Raw genomic sequence first — 27,411 nt, forward strand, 5'->3', positions numbered from 1 at the left:
AAAAAAAAAAAAAAAAATCACACAGAAAGAGTTCCAATATGTCTGGCAGCACAATTTTCAGTGGAAAACTTCCAGACCAGGAGAGTGGCATGACATATTTAAAGTGCTGAAGGAAAAAACTTTTACTCTAGAATAGTATATCCATGAAAATGGTCTTAAAACATGAAGAAAAATAAAGACTTTGTAAGACAAAAAAAAAAAAAAAAAAAAAAAAGCTGATTTCATCAATACCAAACCTTTTCTACAGGAAATGGTAAAGGGAGTTCTTCAATCTTGAAGAAAAGGGTGTTAATGAGCAATAAGTAATCATCTGAAGTAACAAAACTCACTGGTAATAGTAAGGTTTGTTACTATTCTGTTACAAACAGAATATTATAACACTGTGATTAGGATGCCTCAACTACCCATATCTTGAGTAAAAAGACTAAAAGATGAATCTATCAAAAATAACTGCAACAACTTTTCAAGACGTAGACATTATAATAAGATAGAAACCAAAAACAGTGGGGGGATGAAGTTATAGTGTAGCATTTTTTTTTTTTTTTAGTTTTCTCTGTGCTTGCTTGTTTATGCAACCAGTGCTAAGTTGTCATGAGTTTCAAGTAATGGATTATAAGTTATTCTTTACAAACCTCATGGTAACCACAAATCAAATAATGTACTCAGGTACACAAATAAGCAAGAATGTATAACATATGACCAGAGAAAATTATTTTCACTAATAGTAAGACAGGAAGGAAAGAGAATGAAGAGAAGGCCACAAAATAATCAGAAAGCAAATAGCAAAATAGCAAGTGTTAAGTCTTTAACTTACCAATAATAACATGGAATGTAAATTGACTAAACTATCCAATCTAAATACGTTGAGTGACAGAATGGATGAAAGAATATATAAGACACAGTGATCTGTTACTTACAAGAAACACACTTCACCAATAAAGATAAACGTAGACTGAAAATAAAGGGATGGAAGAAGTATTCCATGCCAATGGAAACCAAAAAAGAACAGGATTAGCTATTCTTTTATCAGACAAAATAGGTTTCAAGACAGACACTATAAAAAGAGACAACACTGGTCATTGTAGAATGATAAAGGTGTCAATTCAGCAAGAGGACGTAACAGTTGTATATAAATAGGTACCCAACATTGGAACACCCAGCTATATAAATCAAATATTATTAGAGAGACAGATCCCAAAACAATAATGGCCGAAGATTTCAATCCCCCATTTTCAGCATTGGCCGGATCATCCCAACATAAAATCAACAAAGAAACATCAGACTTACTATGCACTATAAACTAATTTGAACTAATAGATATTTATAGAACATTTTATCCAACAACTGCAGAGAGTACACACTCTTCTTCTCAGCACATGGATAATTTTCAAGGACAAGGCATATGTTAGGCCACGAAGCAAGTCTTAGAAAATTCAAAAATCAAAATAACATAAGTTAGCTTTTCTGATCACAATTGAATATATTAAGGTATCAGTAGGAAGAGTTTTGGAAACTGTACAAACACATGGAAGTTGAACGATATGCTCTTGAATGATCAGTGGGTCAAGGAAGAAATTAAGAAGGAAACTATAGAATTTCTTGAAACAAATGAAAATGGAAACACAATGTAACCAAAACCTATGGGAAGCAGTGAAAGCAGTACTATCAGGGAAGTTTATAGCTATAAATACCTACATCAAAAAAGCAGAAGAACTTTCGGATAACTGAATGATACACCTTAAGGAGCTAGAAAAGCAAGAGCAAACCAAACCCAAAATTAGTGTGAGAAAATAAATGTTACAATAAGAAACAGAGATGAAATACATTCAAGTACAACAAAATGATACAAAAGATCAACAAAACAAAAAAGATGGTTTTTTTTGAAAGGGTAAACAAAAATGACAAGTCTTAAGCTTGACTAAGAAAGAATGAGATCCAGTCAGTTACATCATGGATGGAACTGGAGGACATTATGTTGGTTAAAATAAGCCAGGCACAGAAAGACAAACTTTGCATGTTCTCACTTGTGAGAGCTAAAAAAAAAAAAAAAAAAAAAAATTAAAACACCCGAACTCATGGAGGTAGAGACTACAATGATGGTTACCAGAGCATGGGAATGCTAGTGGGTCTGGGGGAGTGGGGATCATTAATGGGTACAAAAAATACAGTTAGATGGAATGAATGTGATCTAGTATTTGATAGCACAGCAGGATGACTGCTGTCAAGCATAATTTGTTGTACATTTTAAAGTAACAAAAAGTATAATTGGAATGTTTGTCACATAAAGAAATGATAAATGCTTGAGGTGATGGATACCCTATTAACCTTAATGTCATATTATGCCTGTATGAATGTATCTCTTGTATCCCATAAATATAAACACATACTATATACCCACAAAAATGAAAATTAAAAAAAATAGGGTATTGTGGTTTATATCATTAAAGTAAACATCATGCTAAGAACAATTGTCTCAAGAGTAACAACTGTAATTTCCGTTTTGGTGAAAATAATAGAATTATTAGTGACAATCTTTGTATAAAATTCCACCAAATTATCTTTCTTCTTTTTTTTAAATATTTATAATCAGTGCCATAAATGACTTTATAGTAGATATAAAGTTAATCTCTAAAAAGTTAATTTTAGTTCAGACAATATTGCATGATTGTGAAGCAGGCCCTGGAGCCAAACTACCTGAGTTCCCACTTTGTCACCTTCCCTTGCTTGCCTTTTGACCCAAGTAAGCCTTTGTTGCCCCACCTGTAAGTTGGGGCTGATATCAGTTGCTGAATCAATAGGATTGAAGACGATAATACCTCTTTTTAAATACCACATAATTATTTGGTATTGAAAAATTAGATTTAAAAGTCCCAAATTCTACAAGATCAAAATTACTCTTTAGTAAATCTTTGCTTTTATTTGTAATTTCTGCGGGTACGTAATAGACCTTTTAGGACCTGTGAGAATCATCTATAAATAAGTAAAGACGTGTCTGTGCATCCTGATCCTTTGTCTCCATGTTACCCCTGTGCATCTGGTTCATGTTAACCCTGACATGTCATGTTGCCTGGACACAGCTTTCCAAATATTTGCCACTTGTGAGGACTCAAGGGCTAAAGTAAAAATTATGACTGTGTCCTGGAGAACAAACAAACAAAAAAAAGGCACAATTGTTCTTAACCCTGGATGTTCATTTACCTGACGGGATGGTTTTTTAAAGAACCAATACCTGGGCTCCATTCCCAGAAATTCTGATTGAATTGTTGGGGTGTGGGGTTGGGACATCATTTTGAAAAGTTCTCTCAGTGATTCTAATCGATCAGCACCTTTTTATATTAAGGCATTATTTATATAAATTACACTAATTCACCTCTCTGAGATAGTTTGAATAAAAGCTGGACTTAAACATTACCTCAATTAATAACTTTCTTTTTTTTTTGTAACCTATCTTGGATTTCTTTTTTTCTCTCTTTTATCATTATTATTATTATTAATTATCATTATTATTATTATACTTTCTAGGGTACATGTGCACAACGTGCATGTTTGATACATAGGTATACATGTGCCATGTTGGTTTGCTGCACCCATCAACTCATTTACATTAGGTATTTCTCATGCTATCCCTTCCCCAGCCCCTAATACCTTTCTTAATGAAATGAAAACTGGAACAAGTTGATTTTTAAAAATTACATATTTAAGCAGATGACAGCATTCTAGAAGCATCTAGCTACATATAAAGAATTGTTAACCGAAAGCCAAAACTATAAGAACCACTTTGCTAGGATTTTTGCGCCGTCATTTTGTTATTTTTATTTTTTTAAGACGGAGTTTTGTTCTTTCGCCCAAGCTGGAGTGAAGTGGTGTGATCTCAGCTCACTGCAAGTTCCATCCCCCTGGGTTCAAGCGATTCTCTTGCCTCAGTCTCCCAAGTAGCTAGGATTAAAAGGCACACGCCACCACGCCCAGCTGAATTTTTGTATTTTTAGTGGGGATGGGGTTTCTACTGGCCAGGCTGGTCTTGAACTCCTGAACTCAGGTGATCCAGCCACCTTGGCCTCCCAAAATGCTGGGATTATAGGCCTGAGCCACTGTGCCCAGCCTGAGCCATCATTTTGAATAAGTAAATAAATCAATTCCAGTTTTCATCAGTGCAATTTTAGTTTCTAAATGGTAGGCAATTAAAAGTAAAAACATGCATTAAAAAGTTTCTCTAGTTTGTACTGGTATCCCTCCCTTAAATCAAATTATAGAGGTTTTATTTCTGGCTTAAATTGTGTAATTGTGTTTTACATTTAAGACATGTTAATTGAATATCACTGGTAGTTCTTTTCTAATCTAGACACTTATGATAATACATTACTTCCTTTCATTAGGTGTATTTTTTTTAAATTGAGGATTGCATATATGCTAATAACTGAATTCTGGGGAATTGGGCCTGAGAGCCTGTCTTGCTGAAGAGCTCGCCCCTCTTGGTAATTTGTAAGTTTTAATTGTAATCCTCTAGGTTTTATAAATTCTATCCATCTATGCCTTTATTAGTTAGCGCCTAGCATATGGTTATGTTTTTGTAATACATGTTTATACATTTTATAATGTATTTCCATAAAGCACAAAAAATGCTATTAGGACCATCAAATGTAGGCTGAAATTAATGAAAACATGTACCATTTTGAATTTATAAATTTGTATCTAGAAAATGAAAATTTCAAAAAATGTTATTAATGTGTATTACTAGATTCCTAAACTTAGGATATCATTCCTCATAGATACTGGAGAACAAAATAAATTGGAAAGGATAAGGACTTGCAAATAAGGATTCATGAATATTGGCAATCTAATTATCTGTTGGTTTATAGCTGTGCTGTCCAATATTGCAGCCGCTAGCTATGTGTAGCTAAATTAAAATTATTAAATATAGTTAAAAAATCAGTTTCTCAGCCTTACTAGCCATACGTATTTCAAGTGCTTGTTATTCCCACCTGACTAATGCCTATTATATATTTATACATACATGTGTATATATATATATGTGTATATGTATGTATAATGCACACATAGAATATTTACATCATTTTAGTAAGTTCTGCTGGGCATCACTGGTTAAAGAACAATTACCTTCCTACACTTTTTTTTTTTTTTTTTTGAAACGGAGTCTTGCTCTGTCACCCAGGGTAGAGCGCAATGGCATGAACTCAGCTCACTGCAACCTCTGCCTCCCGGGTGTAAGAAATTATCCTGCCTCAGCCTCCTGAGTAGCTGGGATTATAGGTGTGTGCCACCACTCCTGGCTAATTTTTGTATATTTAGTAGAGACTGGATTTCACCATGTTGGCCAGGCTGGTTTCGAACTTCTGACCTCGTGATCCGCCTGCCTTGGCTTCCCAAAGTGCTGGGATTACAGGTGTGAGCCATCGCACCCGGCAGCCTTCCTACATTCTAACAATTTCTGTAAAGCAAAGTTGGCATTCCCATTGAATTCCTTTGTGTTCATACAGATACGTTTTCATGTCAGGGGGTGGGATGACAGCTCTCTAGTAAAATCATTTGAAAAATACTATTCCTTAGAATGCCATTTACTGCAAATGACAAAAAGGCCAACTCAAAGTGACTTACACCATTGCTCCTTAAAATGTGATTCACGGATCGGAAGCATTGATGTCCACTGGGCGCTTGTTAGAAATGCAGAATCTCAGGCCCCAACCCAGACCTACTGACTTAGAATGCATAGTTTGACACTCTCCAGGTAATTCATACGTACATTAAAGTTTGAGAAACACTGGGTGAAACCATGACGATGTCCATTATATAACAATACCTCCAAAAATGGCATTGACACTAGAGATTATTATGTCTGTAATCTATGTTGCCAAAGTTCCAAGTTTTTACAATTTACCTGTTTTGCTAGCCCCTCTCTACTCTCTGATGATCTGAACGATTGGAAGTTTACTGTAGCAGTTCCTAATATCATGTCCTGATACGCTTTTGCCCATACCTACTGTCAGTATCATCTCCTGCCCTACACTACTTTATTCTAATTCCACTATGTTGGCTCTCTATTGCCAGTCATATATGTATACTCCATTCACCTTCTGCTTTTACTTTCCTTTCTAAATGACCACTTGAAGGACATAAAATAAAACCTGGAAAAATGTGAACTTTTTTTTCCTGTGGATGGTAGATTTTTATTTTGTGAATTTGACAATTTTTGCAAATGTATTTGCATCTCTAGAATGTTAGCTGGAAATATGAAACTCCTTTCTCATTTTCATCATGTTTTAAATTGAACTATGTGAAGTCATTTTCATCAAGCAAATTCAAATATCAACAATTTCATATCTAATACAATATTTTGTCCATGAAAAAAATAACATAGTGCAAAAGTAAGAGCACAGTCTTGTGTACACAGGGTTTGTGATTTCTGTGCTGGCTTCACATGCCACTGTGCCAGTTGCTTAACCTACCACTGTCCTCAGAAATAACAATGGTTACGTGCAGTGGCTCATGCCTGTAATCCCAGGACTCTGGGAGCTCGAGGCAGGAGGATAGCTTTAGTCCAGGAGTTCAAGACCAGCCTGGGCAACATGGGGATACCACATCTATACAAAAGAAGTTAAAAATTAGCCAGGCAAGATGGTGTACCTGTAATCTCAGCGACTCAGGAGGCTGAGGCAGGACGATCATTTGGGCCTGGGAGGTCAAGGCTTCAGTGAGTTATGATTGTACCACTGTACTCGAGCCTGGGTGACAGAATGAGACCCTGTCTTTTAAAAAAAAAAAAAAAAAAAGATTACTGATATTATAAAGATTTACCTAGGCAAGATTATGCAAAAAAAAAAAAAAGTGTTGAATAAATGTTAGCCAATGTATTTTAAAACTAATGTTAATATTTTAACCCAAAGGTTAACCTCCCCACTCCCTGAAGTCACCCCTTTTTAAACCACCTTTGGGAAAGAGGACATTTGTGTCTTGAAGGCTCTTAGAACCTCACCTTCTGATTTCAGTGCCTCCTTCAGGTTTGCTTCTTCCTCTGGTTCAGCCTTGCCATGGACCACTCCTTGCTAGTCACCGAGAATACTGTGGCCTGTAATTCACCTGCACTTTACTGATGTTCCCTCTTCACAGGCCTCAGTGAAGGAAGGAAATATCCTCTTCACTGCTTCTTATTTCAGTCTTTAGAGCTGTTCAAATACCAGTACTGTGATACAGCCCTTCCTTACTTTACAGAAGGGCATACTTGGGCATCCTGAGTCTGAGGCCCTTTGATGTTTCCCTGCCAGGGTCACATTAATCTATATCTTCTGAGTTTCAGCAGTAGTAACTAATAGATCAAACACATACCATAAATAGACTAGCAGTGCTTTTCAAATAAATAATATTCTTACCTGGATTATTGTTATTCAAAGTTTGATTCATAACCCAGCAACCTCAGTTTCACCTGGAAGCTAGTTAGAACGGAATTCTTCGACCCAACCCTGTGAATTTAAATCAGAATCACCAGGTGGGCTGTATCCATATTTAAGCTTCAGAAGCTGTGATCAAGACCCCGTGGGCACCAAATCCAAATGCCTGTTGTAGAAACCATAAAGATAACATAAGGAAGGTGAGATGAGTTGTATATAAAAGAGGATAGGGAGTGATGAGGACTACAGCAAACTGTAGATCTTATGCTTTGTATATGAAGTATAATTGGATATGAAGTATAATTGATATTCATTTGTGCCCTATGGGAAGGAAGGTTTAGGGTTGTTGAATCCTGTTAAATATGATCAAGAGTGGTCGGATTTGATATTTGTAGGTAATACCTCAAATTTTAACTGTTGACACAAATTTCAATTTATTTTCAATTAGTATCAGACCAAATGAGGCATATGGACTACTATTTGCTAATATCTAGTCGAAGCCTGTAGTAAAGAAATGTTTTCTCAATTAAAACATCTCAGAATCCTTTCCAATAATGGGATGAATGCCTTATGTTTTCATGCTTACTAGTGTCACACCACCACCATCCTTAGGTTCTTCTGTTTTCAAGCTTGTTCCGAGGTTAATTTCATGCTTCGGACACATGAAGTCCTGCTTTTTGGAAACTCGGGTAGAACCCATTCTTAGGCAGTTTGCAGTCACACTTTTCTCTGTGAGTGGAGGTGAAGTCAGGAAGAGAATGTAAAAGTCTCACGTCAAAATAATTCATAGTAATTTCCTGGGGGTTGGCAGTTGTTCTCCTATTAATGTTAATATCTTGGTCTCTGCAGAATGTGAGTGAGTTGTGTATGTAGAATAAAGTTACCTAGAGCAGTAATTTTCAAGTGTGAGTATGCGTCGGTCACCTGGAAGTCCTGTTAAAATACAGATTTGTAGACCACAATCCCAGAGTTTCTGATTCAGTAAGTGTGGGTCTCGACTTGAGAATTTGTACTTCTAGCAAGTTTCTAGGGGATGGGCTGATGCTGCTGGTCCAGTAACCACACTTTCAGAACCACTAATCAAAAGAGAAAAAGCAGGGCTGTATTTGGCTGGGAGACACTGATGTGACTGTGCCAGTCATTAAAATATTGAGCCATCCAGTTTGCACACTGAGCACTCCCATACACTACCTGCCACGTAGCCATTCTGGTCCCTACCCCAAAAATCCCCAACCAGATGTTTCTGTATCCCACCTATAAAGACAAAACACCTGGCTGGGTTCGGGGACTCGTGCCTGTAATCCCAGCACTTTTGGGAGGCCAAGGTGGTAGGATTGCTTGAGCTAAAGAGTTGAAGACCAGCTTGGGCAACGTAATGAGACCTTGTCTCTTTTAAGAAAAAAAGATAAAACACTCATTTGTACATCTCTTCTTATTGGTCAGTCTCTGAGTGCAAGTTTGTAAAATGAAATCACAAACAAGAATACTGGGGGTTCAAATTTCAGATTTGGGGCAGAGCTCAAGAAATCTGAGGACCCACAGATTAAGGTAGGCAATGATACTATACAACCACCCTGCACCCTGTGCAATCAAGCTGCACTGGATTTCCTGTTCCTCTGTGATGCGACAGGGCCTTTCACAGGTCTGTCTGTCTGTCTGGTTCAGATACCAGTACTGCGCTAAAGTCCTTCCTTTACAGACTCAACTCAATTGCTCTCATTTCATGGTATGATCACATTATAACCAACTAATGGCCTGGTGAGCTATATGTATTATCTGTGGCCCTCACCCGCCATCCATGTAAACTCCAAGATAGTAAGGGGCTGTGTGGGTCTTCCTTGCCTCTCCATCCATAGTATCCAGGTACTCAATAATTGTATATTTCGTAAATTAATGAATGAATTTTTCAAATCTCCCCTCTTAGGCTGTGTGTTCTGTGAGGACACTGTTCCCAATGACTGTAGGTCAATTTGTATCCTCTCCTTACACCCTCAGGAATGTATATAAATCTAATTATAATGGTTTTCTTATATTCTAATTATTACTGTATTTATGTTTCTAATAGTCTCTAAGCTACTTGAAATTGAAGATAGGTATTTTATTTTGTCCATTCCTAACAAATACGAGTTTTTCTGCATAGACATGAAACTCAGTAAATATTTGTTGAAGGAAATGTCTGTCCAAAAGCAAAAAGTAAATGTTGTTTTCAAATACTAGCAACTTTCAGTTTTTGCTTCCACTTAAATGGATGTCTCATCTCTGTTGTTTGTCATAAAAATAAAATGTCTACTTTTTATGTTTGATAAATGAAAATTTATTCTCACAACTTCTGATTGCAATGTTCCTCATGGTAAATGTGTCTCTAAAATGTTAAAAGTCAATAAGTAGTGCAATTTAAATTACTGTAAACACTCTCAAAAGGAATATGAAATGCATATTGGAATAAAGCTCCAGTAACAACCCCAATACTTCTGGCCAGCTATGGAGCCATTATCTTTTATATTTTATTTTACTGGTTTACTTCCCATTTCCCTGTAATTGTATATGAAGAGTGTGAGTGGTATGTAACATTACATACAGGTTCCATGTTGGGGTTTGAATAGACTGGCATTAGTGTATGAGGATAAAGATGCTGATGGAATTTTGTATCCTTCTGTTTAGTTTTAAATACACTTATTCTAATTTAAGTATTTTGATAGTTATTCTGTTGAACAGATTCATTTCACTTTTCTCCTCCTTGCTCTGTTCAAAGAGGATGAAGTCTAGATTTTCCATTACCCACGTTCGTCTCTGCTTTTGGTGGCTAAAGTTCTTCAGCCAATGGGAAGCACTGGCAAGAGGGTGAAAGCAGAGATTGTGGTACTTTGTTCTTCCTCTTCTATTTCTTACTGTGGAGTGGCAGGAATTGTGTTCCCCTTGAACTACGGCTACTGTTGGACAGCTCTTGTTCCATGTCTCTAACTCTCACTGAGCTTCAGTAACAGCTCTCCTCCTTTTTTCTTCCAGTTCCAGGGTTGCTAGGTCAGTTTGCTTTGTTGTTAGGTCCTGGCTCCTTCACTATCATTTATTATTTTCCCCCCAACCCTTTACATAAATGTATAAGTAGTCTACTGAGCTAAACATATTTGAGTGTGTTCTCTTTCCTGCCAATAGTATGCAGCATCCACACACACACTCAACAGACCCAACTTTTATATTTTATTTTAAATGCTATCAATTTCTAAACATTGTTTTTCAAACCTTACTTTAAATTGACAGATAAAATTGTATGTATTTATCACGTACAACATGATGCTTTTGAGTAAATATATATTGTGGAATGGTTGAATCTAGCTAATTAACATGTGCTTTACCTTACATATTTATCATTTTTGTGATGAGAACATTTAACATCCTCTCTCTTTACATTTTTCAAGAGTATATTTGCATTAGCTGTAGTCACCATGTTGTAAAATAGATCACTTGAATATTTTAACTGTGACTATATATCCTTTGAAAAACATCTCCACACCTTCCCCTTCCTCCTAACCACCTCAGCCTCTGGTAACCACTATTCATTCTCTACTTCTGTGGGATCAGCTGTTTTAGATTCCACATATGAGATTAGGCAGTACTTGTCTTTCTGTACTGGCTTATTTCACTTAACAATATTCTCCAGGTTCGTCCATGTTTTTGCAAATGACAGTATTTTATTCTTTTTTTATGGCTGAGTAGTATTCCATTGTATATATGTATACCACATTTTCTTGATCCGTTCATATATTGGTGGATATTTAGGTTGATTCTATATCTTGGCTATGAATAGTTCTGCAATAAAAATGGTAGTGCAGATATGTCTTTGACATACTGATTTCATTTCCTTTATATAATTCATAGTGGGATTTTGTATCATACAGTAGTTTTGTTATTCATATTTCAAGGAACCTTCATACTGTTTTCCATAATGCCTGTACTGATTGCCATTCCCATTTACAATGTTTAAAGTTTTCTTTTTTTCTTAATTTGTAATTTTTAACTTTTGCAGGTACGTAATAGGTGCCTTTTTTCTAAATCGTTATCAACATTTATCTTTTTTCTTTTGGATAGTAGCCATGCTAACGAAAGTGAGGTGATATCTCTCTTTTTGTTTCTTTTGGCAAGGATGTCATTACTTATTATTATATTTTAACTTTTAAGTGCAAGGTTACATGTGCAGGTTTGTTAAATGGGTAAACTTGTGTCATGGAAGTTTATTGTACAGATGATTTCATCACCAGGTATAAACCTAGTACCCATTAGTTATTTTTCCTAATCCTTTTCCTCCTGCCACCCTCCAAACTCCAATAGGCCCTGTGTCTGTCGTTCTCCTGTATGTGCCCATGTGTTCTCATCATTTAGCTCCCACTTACAAGTGAGAACATGGAATATTTGGTTTTCTGTTTCTGCATTATTTTGCTAAGGATAATGGCCTCCAGCTTCATTTATGTTCCTGCAAAGAACATAATCTTATTCTTTTTTATGGCTGCATAGTATTCCACAGTATGTATTTACCATATTTATAGAGTTTACCATTGATGAGCATTTAGGTTGATTTTCTTTGTGATTGTGAATAGTGCTGCCATGAACGTATGTGTGCATGTGTCCTTTTGGTAGAATGATTTATATTCCTTTAAGTATATACCCAACAATAGGATCACTGGGTCGAATGGTAGTTCTGTTTTTAGGTTTTTGTGGAATCACCACACTATTTTCGACAATAGTTGAACTAATTTACACTCCCACCAACAGTGTGTAAGTGTTGTCTTTTCTTTGCAAATAAAGTGATACCTCATTGTGGTTTTAATTTGCATTTTCCAGATGATTAGTGATGTTGAGCACTTTTTCATATACATGTTATCCATTTGTCCTTTTTATGATAAATGTCTATTTTGGTCTTTTGCCTATTTTTGATCAGGTTATTTGTTTTCTTGCTATGGAGTTTGAATTTCTTATTTATTTCTGATATGAACCACCATCAGATATATAGTTTGCAAATATTTTTCTCCTTCTATTGGTTATCTCTTTACTCCATTAATTTTTAATTTTATTTTTTTTCTGTGCAGAGATTTTTAGTTTGGTGTAAGTCCTCAGTCTATTTTTGCTTTTGTTGCTTGTGCTTTTAAAGTCATATTCAAAAGTTATTGCCCAAATAATTGTGATGAAGCTTGTCCTCTGTGTTTTCTACGATTAGGTTGATAGTTTTGAGTCTCACATTTAAGTTTTTAATCCATTTCGAATTGGTTTTTGTGTGTGGCAAGGGATGAGGGTCTAATTTCATTCTTCTGCTTGTAGATTCTTTTCCCAGTAGCATTTGCTGAAGAGGGTGTCCTGTCCTCATGGTGTGTTCTTGACATCCATGTCAAAAATCAGTTGAATGCAAATGCATAGATTTATTCCTGGGTTCTCTTACTATGTTCCATTAATCTGTTTTTATGCTAATACAATGCTGTCTTGGTTACTATGACAGAATTTCTTCTAGTTGCAGACATTGACCTTAGTGAAAATCAAAGACATCCTTCCAGAGAACCATATTATTAGTGGTTCCATATCGATCGAGTATCTTCTGCTTTTTATTATTTTTTCTTATTGATTAACACTATTGTATATGGGGATACTAAGAGACTCCTGGCAAATGCCTGTAGTTTTCTGATGTAGTCCTACTTGCCCCGCATTGTATAGGATGAACTCAGTTGACCATTTGTGCTTAGGTTCTGTGTGGTAACTCCTTTCTCTGTGGATTCAGCAGCATGAGGAGCCAAACATGGAACAGGGGTCATCTCAGCTTCTAGTTTAAAGAAATCATTTTTTAGTTTCTTGTAACAACTTCTAATTTAAGTCAAATTCTTGGCCGGGCGCGGTGGCTCAAGCCTATAATCCCAGCACTTTGGGAGGCCGAGACGGGCGGATCACGAGGTCAGGAGATCGAGATCATCCTGGCTAACACGGTGAAACCCCGTCTCGAAAAGAACTAAAACTAGCCGGGCGAGGTGGCGGGCGCCTATAGTCCCAGCTACTCCAGAGCCTGAGGCAGGAGAATGGCGTAAACCCGGGAGGCGGAGCTTGCAGTGGGCTGAGATTGCGCCACTGCACTCCAGCCTGTGCAACAGAGCAAGACTCCGTCTCAAAAAAAAAAAAAAAAAAAAAAAATTCTTACTGTTGAAGAGGTAGTTCACAGATAAAAGACAGAAGTCACAAGGTGGAGAGACATGGATAGATTAATATTTAGCTTGCTACAGATGAGGTAATTACATAAAGAAGTATTTAAGGGTGAGTTCGCACTCGCACATCCACTTCTTTATGTCAACCCAGATGTCCTGTAAGCTACAACACCCTAGAAGTAACAAGCATATCTAGCAACAGGATCTTGGGTTCCAGTAAAATTCTCCAAAAAAAAAAAAAAAAGGAACTAGAACACTGTGGAGAAACGGCTGATTCTAAAACTAAGAAAGGGAGTATAGGAAATGAGCCTGGAGCATTTGGTAGTGCCAGAAAGTAAGAACATGCTCAACTCCACAGCCCTGCCCTAAACAAAAACTTTTATGGGATATGTCAAAGTCGCCAACCAAGAGAGTTTCCAGTGTCTAAAGCTGGAACTATTTGAGCAAAAATCCAAAGCAGAAACTAATACTGGATTTAGCTCAAAGTATCAAATAACTATACATGAGTCCATGTTATATAAATAATTTCATAAATAAATGGAGGAATAGAGACAAATCTCCAATGCAGAAAAAACTCCAAATAACTTATGTAACTTCTCTGCCCTCACAGAGAGAGAATATAATTCCCCACTCCATAGGGACTGTATATAGTGACTTTCTTGTTAAAAAACAGTGTAAAAGGAGGGGGAAAGAGTAACTTTATAGTGGATAAATGTGACACCTATTACTTTAGCCACGTGGTCAAAGTTAACATTGATAAGTCATCTTGAGAGTATATATGATTGATAAAACGTGATTAAAATGGCCCATTACCTCTGTGGTCTTTCAAAAACCCCAGTTTAATGATGAGGAAAAAAAATTCAGACAAATCCCCATTGAGAGGCATACTACAAAATACCAGCCTGGCCAGCACTTTTAAAAACTGCCAGAAAAATTCTGAGAAACTATCATAGCCAAAAGCAGATTAAGGAAACAGGACAATTGAGTGTAATGTAGAATCGTTGAAGAGATACTGAAATACAAAAAGCATACTTTAAATCTAAGGAAATCAGAGTACAATATAGACCCCAGCTAATAATAATGCACAAATATTGGTTCATTAATTGTGACAAATGTTCTATAATAACATAAGATGCTAATAAAATGGGAGAGACTGAGTGCAAGTTATATGATAACTCTTTGTATTATAATCTCATTAATTTTTTGTAAATCTAAACCAAAAAATTAAGTCTATTGAAAACCACTCTCAGCTATGTGTGCACTTTGTGTGTTTAAATGTGGTGATTAATGGAAACTTCCACTAAAGATTTTAGAATAAAATTATGTATTCAAAATAATGTATTCCTAATTCAAATTATATCTCGTTTATAAGATCAATGTTCAGAATATAGTTTTGAAAAATACTTTAAACATGATATTTATAAAGAATATTTCCCTTGAAATAACCATTAACACTTCCCATTTACATCTCAAATTTTGGCTGAATTAATGAAAGAACCTTAATGTATTTTCATCCTCAACATAAACTTGTGTAATTAATAGGCAAAGCATTGTCCCATGTCCCTGATGCTGGAAATGTAACTGAGAACGTTTAAGAACCTGGTTGTAGAGCTTACCGCTGGGCTGTGAACCTAGGCCTTTGGGCTTTAAATTCATTACCCAGCCCACTATTTTCTATATCTTTGTGTGGGAAAAAAGCACGCTTTCACTTACCTAATTCTGTGTATCACATGGCGTCCAAACTTAATGGGTTAAAACAATTTATAATTGCGTCATGATTCTGAAGATCAAGAATATAAGCAGGGCTCAGCCAGGTTGTTTTTGTATTACCGGTGTTATAGCTGGGGTCACTCCTTGGGCTGCAATGAGCTGGAAGCTCACTTCCAATATAATATTTCATCCTCCAGAATCACTCCTATATGATCTCTAATGATTCAGTAGTGTAGCCTGGCCTCCTTTACCGCATGGAATCTAGGCTTCAAGAGAGGAAAAATACAAATGCTGCCAGTTCTTTCGTAGCCTACACTTGGATTTGGTGTGGTGTCAGTTATGTCACATTCTGTGGTCAAAAAAAAAAAGAATCACAAGTCCTGATCATATTCACAGGGATGGAAAATAGACCTCATCTCTTGAAGGGAAGATGGACAAAGAATTTGTGGCCATCTTTAACCACCACACGTATTAAATAATGAGAATGTAAACGAACAACTGCCAAAATATACTACTAAGTCAGTTATCAGATGCTTTGCACTTCAGTTACCATGTTCACATTTAGTTGGTTATGTGAAACTTTTTAGAAATCAGGATTTGCGAATGATTATAGGTCTGAGAAATAAGATTTCCAGGGGCGATTGATAGTGGGCTTTCCTTACATCCTTCTCAATGTCCAGTAGATGCCCCCAAATGTGAACATTCCTTATATTGTAAATTCTATTGTTTTACATTGCGATGTTCAGTAATAAGTTGTTTTAAAAGAGGTGTAATAATAGACTTCTTTCAAATTTTCAGTTTACATAGAGTTTTAATGGATCTCCAGAATCAGAAACTGAAAGAGTTGAATGACTGGCTAACAAAAACAGAAGAAAGAACAAGGAAAATGGAGGAAGAGCCCCTTGGACCTGATCTTGAAGACCTAAAACGCCAAGTGCAACAACATAAGGTAGGTGTATCTTATGTTGTATGCTTTCTACTAGAAAGCAAACTTTGTGTGTATTATCTATACACAATAACACAAATGACATGGTTGATGGGAGAAAATTAAAACTTAAAGTCAGCCATAGTTTAAAAATTATTTTTACCATCTTTGTTGCAATGGCTCGAATGAGTCCCCTCCAAAATTTAGGTGATTGTATTAAGAGGTGGAATATTTAAGGGTGATTAATCCATCAGGGCTCCTCCCTTATGAATAGGATCAAGGCCCTTATAAAAGAGGCTTCACACAGTGTTCTCCTGTCTCTGGACCCTCCACCATGCAGCACCATGTGAAAACTCTGAAAAGGCCCTCACCAGACGCTAACACCTTGACCTTGGATTTCCCAGACTCAAGAATTGCGAAAAAATAAATTTACGTTCTTCCTAAATTACCCCAGTCTCAGTTATTTTTGTTACAGCAGCGCAAAATGGATTAAGACATTTGTTGTTGTTTTTTAAAAAATACAACGTAACTAGGCTTTTCGCATTTGGAAAAGAAACATATTTGTGGATGAGAACAGCACAGGATATGTGATTTATTAAAAATTTGCTTTCCTGGAAGAAAGACTTCATAGGGATTACTTGTAATACAAATTTAAATAATAAGGCTATGATTTTTTTAATGTAATTTTACATTCAATTTGTAGTAACTTGAAGCCGGCCAAGCTTGATGATAAATGAGGGTCTGAAGCATTGCTTTTCTATAAAATATGACATTTTAAAAATGTTAATATTTTCATCTTTTTTCTTCAGTTTACTTGTACATTTCTAGTTACGCTCCCACGCTGCCAGAAAGCATTTATTTTTTGTTTCTGTGATTGAGACTTCTACAATAATTTTTTTGATCCAAAATTATGAGGGTACTTTATTTTAATCAATGCCATAAAATATTACAATTAGCTCTGAGTTTTATTGTTGAAATAGGCTCCTGCTCAATTCATGAGGATGTGCACACACAGAAGATCCTTTGTAGTTGTCCCAGGATTAGGGTTGCCATATGTAGCAAACAAAAATAAAAGAAGCCTACATAAATGTAAATTTCAGATAAACAACAAATAATTTTCTCAGTGTGTGTCCCAGATTATTCATTGTTTATCTGAAATTCACATTTTGCTGAGTGTCCTTTATTTTATCTGGCGACTCTACTTATGATCTGTGGTTGTTGGATTTATGGCTTTGAAAGGGAATATCTGCTCCTTTACCTCATACCTCCTAAATCTGCCTTTTGCCTAACTTAATTCTCTCTTTTTATAATATTCAGTCAGATATAGCTTTATAGTTCTTCCATGCAAATAAAAGATACATTTATTTCTAAGTTCTAGAGGTTTTTTTTTTTTTTTTTTAGTTTAATGAACTTCAGTTTCCAATGACAAATGGGGCCAGCTCTTACTATACTGACCCCCAGGCAGGAGTCTTTTGGCTACAGCAGTTTAAGATCTAGCATTTAAGAAGAGCTGTAACTATGGTAATCCTCATCTGCTATGCCATCAGGAAAAAATCATCAACTGTATTGTAGTTAGGTAGAAATTGTGACTGTGATTACTTGTCACATAGATACTAATTGAGCATCTGATGAAGAAGTTAGGTACAGTGCTAGTTCTCTAATAGTACCACTTTTCCTCTGTGGCACATTTGCTTCTCTGGTTGACACTATATCTGCCCTTTTCCCCTTGGCCTACACTGGAAGTTACATGCAGAGAGTGGCTATATACACCAGGGGTGTCCAACCTGTTGGCTTCCCTGGGCCACATTGGAGGAATTGTCTTGGGCCACACATAAAATATACTAACACTAATGATAGCTGGTGACCTAGAAGAAATAAATGCAAAAATGTTTTAAGAAAGTTTACAAGTTGGTGTTGGGCCACATTCAAAGCCATCCTGGGTCATGGATTGGACAAGGTTGATGTACAGCAGTGGCTTCTCTCTCCCTGAGGGCGTTTCTGGTACAGAAGCATTTCAGCCAGTTTGAAGGTGGACAGGAGGTGCAATTAGTGCCGCCAGAGCTGCCCTTAGCCAATGAGGAGTAAAAGTCGATAGAGAAATCCCGTAGAATCTTTGTCCCATAGTGGGACATTTCTAACGTATATTCTCTACAGTCTTTCAGAGATTCCCCAGTAGAACTGAGCTCCAGATACGCACAAGGTAACTTCCTGAATGTCCCCATGCTCTCATAATGCCTTAAGGATTCACCCTCCAAATAAACCATTTGTTCCCAAGTCTTTTGCTCAGGATGTGTTTTTGGAGGAATCTAACCCAAGACAAACTTGCCCCACTAGAAGCCAGAATTTGAGCTCTAGTTCTACCACAAACTGTATTGTCATTTTCCAACATCACTTAATGTCCCAGGTTCTCTATATCTTTACTTTGGAAAGAAAAGTGTTGAGTCAGTTTGTTTCTAGTGTTCCTTCCAGTCATAGTTTTAATGTGTCCAATACTTTTGGAACTTGAAGTATTTTAGAAAAGACCAAGGTTAGGCCAAGTAACAATGAACATCAGAAGGCAGGACGCTGGTGCCGGATGCCTGGAGTGTAAAGAGGAAGCCAGGAAGAAGAACTCCAAAAGAGCGGTGGAAGGAGAATGTTAGCATAGCTAAGTATGGATAACTTAGGGCAGCTGGGAAGGAAGTTCTTAGCTTGGGATGCTGAATAGACTCTTCATTAAGGTGAGACAAGCTGTCCAGGATCTTAATATTCTGACAGGTACCTGAAATGTTTTGTGAATGAAATGGAAAATGTTTGACAAATATTGTCATAAAATTTCAACAGATGATTCATTACTTGAAAGTATGCCAGTTCTAATGAGTATGAAATTGACTTGAAGAAAAAATTTGAAACAAAAGAAGGCAACAGGATTATATGCAAGTTGGTTATGGAACATTTTACATCCAGAAATTATTTATTTATTTAAAGGGCATAAAGAGGCCAGAAGGCATTGGTTTGCTGGCTCAGAGAGTAAGGCCAACTCCTGCTTTTAACTATTTGCGCATTCTTCAGGACAGATTTTTTTTTTTTTTTAAATAAAATTAAGACAAAGGAAAGAAGATTTATATTCAAGTCCTGAAAATTGATAATGCTCTTTTGTTACTTGGGAACAATTTTGGCGAGAAGAAGGTGACTTAACATCAAACAATTTAGCAAAGAGTTGAGTTTATTTAAAACATGAAACATGTACATTATATTGTCTTTTAACACTGAAAGGAACATGCGTACAGAATTAAAGGAATACTATTTTGTTAGTCTTGGCACATTTCATAAAACAAAAGAAAATAAATATTACTTCTTTGGGTAACTATGGTCAAACTAAAGCCCTATATACATACATAGTCACTGAATCGCTTTTCAGCTTTTCTTCCCAAGAATTGTAAATCATTGAAAGTGAGGAAATTTCTCCTTCTGACAACAAAATACATCAGTAACCTTAGAGTACCCACAAAAGCAACTCCCATCTGCTGTATCACCAAACTTCTAATATTTATTTTTAGCTTTGTGTAAATAGACATTAAATCCTTGTGCCATCGCCATTTTTTCTTAAAGATGATTGCAGATGACAAAATTAAAGAAAAGATACGAATTTTATTGCTGGGAATTGATTTAAATTCTACTCAGATCAGAGGTCGCCTGTTCTCTCTCTCAAATGGAGGGCAAGATTAAAATGTTTGCAAATCTTGCAAGTACACTGGGAATATTACAGATATGCTTCTGTATATTCTGTGACAAGATCCTTTGCTATCTTCATTTCAACAGCATTTTATTATGAGGCAGGCTAGAAATTCAGACACTGTGAAATGCCAGGAAGATAAGTCACTTTTACTGAACCTGGCAATTAGGTAAGGTAAAGCAGTTGATCCTATATGGTGGTTACTATTAAATCTAGCCAAACCCTTTAGTCTGGGTAACCGAGAAAAGTTCAATTGGCTGCAACATTTGGGATAAACCATTCATTCTTAGACATTGCTTTGGGGAGAGTATTTAGAGGTTTGCTTTAGATCTGAGGCACCTAAGAGTGATTCTCTCTGGTGAGTAAACAAATCGAACCTCTCATTCCCCTGTGAAAAATTATATCACATATAATTCTAGCTGGTCATTTTTGTCTTAAGGGATAGAATTTATTAGTGATGTTGATAAAGAATGAAAGATTTTCCCTCGAAGGAGTGGCATGATGTTATTGAGGAATACAAGCCTTGAGCTTTCATAGATAGTAAAGAAGTTTGCCATTTTGGAAGGCATTTTTATGAAAAGGAAAATATTTACCAGTGAAATCTTTTGTCTCCTGGCACGGTGAGACTGGGATGAAGCTTAAAGCTCAGTTTACTTGCTAGGTTTTCCATTCTTCTGAGAGATTTAGACGTTTGTGCATAGATACATTACGTTGGTGACAGCATCAACAAAGACTTCACAAATTACTAGAATTTGCAGATGTAAATATATACTCTATATTCTGACTTCAGTGAAGGTTCTATGTGAAATACTGATTAATACAAACTGAGTAGCCTCTTAGAAGCTCAGTCACCTATGCTTTCCTTGAAGGTTAGTTAAAGGCAGACATTTGGGTTGCCAAGATTGTGAAATATCCTCATCTGGTGACCTTTAAAATGATCTAGATGTTCATGTTACAGAGAAGGTTTAGGTATAATTCTGCCAAAGGATCTGACATTTCATTTCATTCCATTGCATTCTATTCCATATCACTGAACAAACACTCATTATAGCACATGGGTGCTGTGAAGAATACAGAAACCAATCATTTATCAAATCTTGCAGTATACTTAATGCTGAGGATTTAAGCCTGATCATGGAGGTTGATCATGAGTCTTATATAAAAGACGGGCATTTGCAGTAGTTCTGTAAGTAACAGGAAACCATTATTCATGAGAAATTAAACTAGAAAGAGCAGCAATTTAGTAAAACCTACCTTAATATTTAAGAAGATATTTTTTGAAGATAAATGAAAGAGCAGAGAAAACAGGAGGCCAGAAAACATGTTAAGAGGATATTGCAGAAAGTGTATGGAGCCTGAATGAAAGCAGTATCAAGGAAAATTGTAAACAGGCATAAAGCATTCCAGAGATCAAATCAAAACCAATAGAACTAGATTTAGGAAATGAACAAAAAGCTCAAAATAATAGATTCTGGGACTGGGCAACTGGGACCTGAGAGCTGGAATTAAGAAAATAGGCAGTATAAAAGAGAAATGCAATAGTTGGAAGAAGGATAAGTGATTCAGTTAAGTCTGACAATGACATAGGATCAAGTAGTGCTTTTAGTGCTTAGCAAGCTCGCTCTCATATTTAGCATGGTTAAAATTACACGTTATTTGTTTCTGCTGTGAGGTTTCATTTTATTTCCTGTCTTTTGCCCTCATAAGTGCTTAATGAAAGTTTCATGGTTATGATGGTAAGGAGGATAAACAATAAAATCCAGAAAAATACTGTATTATAACCAGAGAGCCAGATTTCTTCTTGTGTTTTCAGAGTGCTTAGTCAATAGTTGATGCTCAGTAAGTGTTTTTAGAACAGATGTTCTGATAATATTGACTACTTTTATTTCTCAAACCATCTTCATCATGGTTAACTTTCTGACAAGGGCATGAAATTTTGACAAATTAAAAAGTTGTGCGTACAGCAAAAAAAAAACAAACAAAACCATAAAGGTGTAGAAAATATATCTATAAAGTGGCTTACCTGGTGATGTTGTGTCTGGTGTCTTCAATCTCTGACTTTTCTTATTTCCTTCTATCTCTGTTGCATTCCTGTATTCAAATATCTTAATAGTGGTAAACCATTGACTATGAAATTGATTTGAGTGGTAGTATTATTATTTTGACATAAATGATTGGAAGTTTATGTAAAAAAAGAACATCACTTATATAGTCTACATAGTAGTATGTGCATGATATTCAGTTACAGTTTTTTAATCTAATTGAGAAGACTTCTAATTTCCCATAAGGATTCTATTAACAAGCATCATTTTCCAAGGATATATTTGCCCAGTAATGCTATAGATTATTAATAATAATGATAAAATGCATGCCCATGTTCTTATTTTACAAATCAAGTGTTTCTAGCAATCAGATTATTATTTAGCTTATTAGAAGTTACTGAGTAACATTACTTAGAATGTCACAGCTTTTTTTTGTTTTATTTAAGTTCTAGGGTACATATGCACAACGTGCGGGTTTGTTGCATATGTATACATGTGCCATGTTGGTGTGCTGCACCCATTAACTCGTCATTCACATTAGGTATATCTCCTAATGCTGTCCCTCCCCCCCGGGCCACAATAGGACCCGGTGTGTGATGTTCCCCTTCCTGTGTCCAGGTAATGTCATTGGTCAATTCCCACCTGTGAGTGAGAACATGCGGTGTTTGGTTTTCTGTTCTTGCGATAGTTTGCTGAGAATGATGGTTTCCAGCTGCATCCATGTCCCTACAAAGGACACAATCTCATCCTTTTTTATGGCTACATAGTATTCCATGGTGTATACGTGTCACATTTTCCTAATCCAGTCTGTCACTGATGGACATTTGACTTGATACCAAGTCTTTGCTATTGTGAGTAATGCCACAATAAACATACGTGTGCTTGTGTCTTTATAGCAGCATACAACTTTGTTTTAAAGTATTATTATCAGTACTGCTAAAAAAATTATAGCTGCTCAAGACTCTCATCTTAGAGGCACTAACATTAGTTATCATACTTCATTACTCCTGTAATGCTTCCTCATGAGAAAACATTGACCTCTGCAGTGGAGTTTAAAAGAAGGAAAATAAGGACCCTAATTCTCGCTTACTGAGTTAGTCTCATGTAAAATGTCTCTCTTTTTCTGAACCAGTACTGTAACAATCAATTTCAGTTATTTTGTATAGGTAATACAAAATTAATAATGTAAATAAATTATTTAATTATAAAGAACATTTTAGAATGCATTTTAGGGAAACCTTACAAGAAACCTAAGACACATATGATAACATGAATTTTAAGGCAATAATTTTCCTCAACAAATGTGTGAATGTATCTTAAAATGCATGACCATAAATCCAGTCCCATGTTAAAAAATAAGGTTGAATATGATACTTTTTCTGAAGAATATGGGGTACTATCATGTTTAATATTTCTGTTATAAACAGAACTTCTAGTAGACGTCTAGTACTAGTAGATTTCTGCTGGTAAATCCGGTAGTACTCTATTCACTGGAAGTAATGATACTGTATACTTTAACAATTAAAAATCTAAGTCATACGTAGTAAGACTAAAAAAGCACTAAACTATTTTTACATAATGGTCTACAGTTTTGGCACACTGATATTTAATAATTAAAATAGAATGTGATTACCAAGTTATTAGAAATAAATACTGATGCTCAAAAGGGCTATTTCCATGAATCTTACTGTAAGAATGGAAGGATAATGTGACTATATCAGAAATGAAAGAAAATAAGCATTTCCTCACCACCTACCAAATCTAAGCACTGTACAAGCTGAATTTAATGTATGATCTCATTTAACTCTAGTAATAAACATGTCTTAGAAGGGGTTTTAAAATAGATTGAGGGGGTACATGTACAGGTTTGTTACATGGATATATCATGTGGTGGTGGAGTCTGGGATTTTAATATATCCATGACCTGAATAACAAACACTATACTCAATAGGTAATTTTTCACCCTTCACCCCACTACCAGCCTTTAGTCTTTTGTAGTTTCCAGTTTATATTATTTCACTCTAGATGTCCATATGTACCCTTTGTTTAGCTTCTTCTTATAGGCGAGAACATAATGCATTTAAGTTTCTGTTTCCCAGTTACTTCACTTAGGATAATGGCCTCTAGTTCCTATTCATGTAGCTGTAAAAGACGGGATTTCATACTTTCCTATCACTGTGTAGTATTCTGTGGTGTGTGTACATGTGTGTGTATATATATGCATATATATACACACACACACACATACATATATATATGTGCATGTCACATTTTCTTTATCCAATCATTTACTGATGGGCACTTAGGTTGTTTCTTTGTTATTGTAAATAGTGCTATGATAAACATACAACTGCAGTATATTTTTCATGTAACACTTTTTGTTGTTTTTGTTGAGTATATACCCAGTACTAGGATTGCAGGATGGAATAGTTGTGTTTTAAGTTCTTTGTGAAATCTCCATACTGTTTTCCATAATGATTGTATTAACTTACATTCCTACTAAGAATGTATGAACATTTTCTTTTCTCCACATCCTTGCCAAACAATACATCCTTGCCTGTTGTTTTTTGACTTTTTTAATGATATCTATCCTTTTAAAAAGAATGAGATACTGTCATTTGCAACAGTGTGGATGGAACTAGAGATCATTATGTTAAGTGAAATAAGCCAGGCACAGAAAGACAGCCATATCATATGTTCTGACTTATTTGTGGGATCTAAAAAAAAAACAATTGAGGTCATAGAAACAGAGTAGAAGGATGGTTATCAGAGACTGGGAAGGGTGGTGGAAGGGAAGTGGGGATGGCTATTGGGTACAAAAATTATAGTTAGAATGAAAAGGCATACTATTTGATCATATCATAGGGTAATTGTAGTCAATAATAACTTGTACATTTTAAAATAACTGAAAGATTATAATTGCATTGCTTGTAAGACAAAGGACAAATGCTTGAGGTGATAGATACTAAATTCTCTTTGATGTGATTATTTCACGTTGCAGGCCTGTATCAAAACATCTCATGTACCCCACAAATACCCGTACTCTGTACCTACAAATTGTTTAAATGACATTGAAAAAAAAAAAAAAAAACCAAATAATAATAGCCGTACTGACTGGTGTGAGATGATATCTCCTTGTGGTTTTAATTTGCATTTCTCTGATGATTAGTGGTGGTGAACGGTTTTTCATATGTTTGTTGGCCGCTTGTGTATCTTCTTTTAAAACATGTCTGCTAGTGTCCTTTGCCTACTTTTAAATGGGCTTATCTGTTTTTATTCTTGTTATTTGTAGATTCTGGATATTAGTTTTTTTGTTAGATGTATAGTTCGGAATTGTTTTCCATTCTATAAGTTGTCTGTTCATTCTGTTGATCGTTTCTTTTGCTGTTCAGAAGATTTTTAAATTAAGCTCCATTTGGCTATTTTTGAGTACTTAGTCATAAATTCTTTGCTCAGGCCAGTGTTGAGAACAGTTTTTCCTAGGTTTTCTTCTAGGATTTTTATATTTTCAGGTCTTACGTTTAAGTCTTTAATCCATTTTGAGTTAATTTTTGTATATGGTGATACATGGCCCAGTTTCATTCTTCTGCTTATGACTATCCAATATTTACAGCACAATTTATTGAATAGGATGGTGTATATATACATTTTTTTTTACTTTGTTGAATATCCGTTCGTCATAGGTATATGGTTTTATATGTGGGTTCTTAATTTGGTTAAATCAGTCTATATGTTTTTATACCACTATCCATGCTGTTTTGGTTACTGTAGCCTTGTAGTATAATTTGAAGTCAGGTAATGTGATGCCTTCAACTTTATTCTTCTTGCTTAGCAGTGCTTTGACTCTTTGGGCTCTTTTCTGATTCTCTATATATTTTAGTATTTTTTTCTCATTCTGCTGAAAATTATGTTGGTAATTTATGAGGACTTTGTTCAATCTGTAAATTGCTTTGGGCAGTGTGGTTATTTTAACAATATTGATTCTTCCAATCCATGAGAAGGGGAAAGTTTTTCCATTTGTTTGTGTCATCTATGATTTATTTCATTGATGTTTTGTAGTTCTTCTTGTAGAGATCTTTCACTTTTTTGCTTAAAGGCATTTCTAGGTTTTTTTGTTTTGTTTTTTGGTTTTTTGTAGTTGTTGTAAATGAGATTGAGTTCTTGATTTTGTTCTCAGCTTGATCATTATTGGTGTATAGAAACGCTACTGATGTTGTACATTGATTTCATATCCTGAAACTGTACTGAAGTCATTTATCAAATATAGGGGCCTTTTAGAGGAGTCTTTATGGTTTTCTAGATATAAAATCCTGTCATCAGTGAGGAGAAGTCATTTGACTTTCTTTTTTCCAATTTGGATACCTTATATTTCTTTCTCCTGCCTGATTGCTCTAGCTAGGACTTCCAGTACTATGCTGAATCGGAGCAGTGAAAATGGGTATCCTTGTCTTGTTGTAGTTCTTGGGGGAGAGAGGTGCTCTCAACATGTTCTGTTCAGTATTGTCATATATGACTTTTGTTATTTTGAGATCTGCTCCTTCTATGCCTAGTTGCTGAGGGTTTTTACCATGGGGAGATGCTGGATTTTAGCAAATGCCTTTTCTGCATCTATTGAGATGATCCTGTGGTTTTTGTTTTTATTTCTGTTTATGTGGTGAATCACATATATTGATCTGCATATGTTGAACCATCCCTACATACCTGGAATAAAGCTCACTTTATTGTCATGTATTATCTTTTTGATACGGTTTTGCATTTGGTTTGCCAGTATTCAGTTGAGAATTTTTGCATCTGTGTTCGTCAGGGATATTGGCCTGTGGTTTCCATTTTGTTGTGTCCTTACCTACCTTTGGTATTAGGGTGATACTGGCTTCATAGAATGAGTTAGGGAGAATTTCCTCCTGTGTGATTTTTTGCAACAGTTACAGTAGGATTGGTACCAGTTCTTTGCATGTCTGGTAGAATTCAGCTGAATGTGTCTGGTCCTGGGCTTTATTTTTTGGGGAGATATTTTATTACTGATTCAGTTTCACTATTTGTTATTGGTCTGTCCAAGAATTTTGCTCCTTGTGGTTCAATGTTGGGAGTTGATACGTATCCAGGAATGTATTCACTTCCTCCAAATTTTCTAATTTGTGTACCTAGAGATGCCCCTAGTAGTCTCTGGTAATCTTTTGTATTTCTATGGTATCAGTTGTAATGTCACATTTATCATCTCTGACTTGCTTATTTGATTCCTCTGTTTTTTTCTTGGTTAACCTAGCTAGTAGTCTATTAATTTTGTTTATCTTTTCAAATAAATGACTTTTTAATTTTTTAATTTTTCCGTTTATTATCTCAGTTTCATTTAGTTCTGCTCTGATCTTTGTTCTTTCTTTCTTTCTTTCTTTCTTTCTTTCTTTCTTTCTTTCTTTCTTTCTTTCTTTCTTTCTTTCTTTCT

At 35.6% G+C, this 27,411-nt stretch overlaps 1 protein-coding gene across 1 annotated transcript in view; it reads left to right on the top strand.

The window, feature by feature from the left end:
- The window catches only part of DMD (dystrophin), a 2,170,472-nt gene that overhangs the window by 602,268 nt on the left and 1,540,793 nt on the right, over nucleotides 1–27,411 (top strand). Inside the window, exon 12 of the mRNA XM_011957103.1 lies at nucleotides 16,088–16,238. Within this exon, the coding sequence (XP_011812493.1) occupies nucleotides 16,088–16,238 (151 nt within the window). The remainder of the gene's footprint in view (nucleotides 1–16,087; nucleotides 16,239–27,411) is intronic.

The sequence above is a fragment of the Colobus angolensis genome, unplaced genomic scaffold (assembly GCF_000951035.1).
Source record: "Colobus angolensis palliatus isolate OR3802 unplaced genomic scaffold, Cang.pa_1.0 Scaffold434, whole genome shotgun sequence".
Lineage (NCBI taxonomy): Eukaryota > Metazoa > Chordata > Mammalia > Primates > Cercopithecidae > Colobus > Colobus angolensis.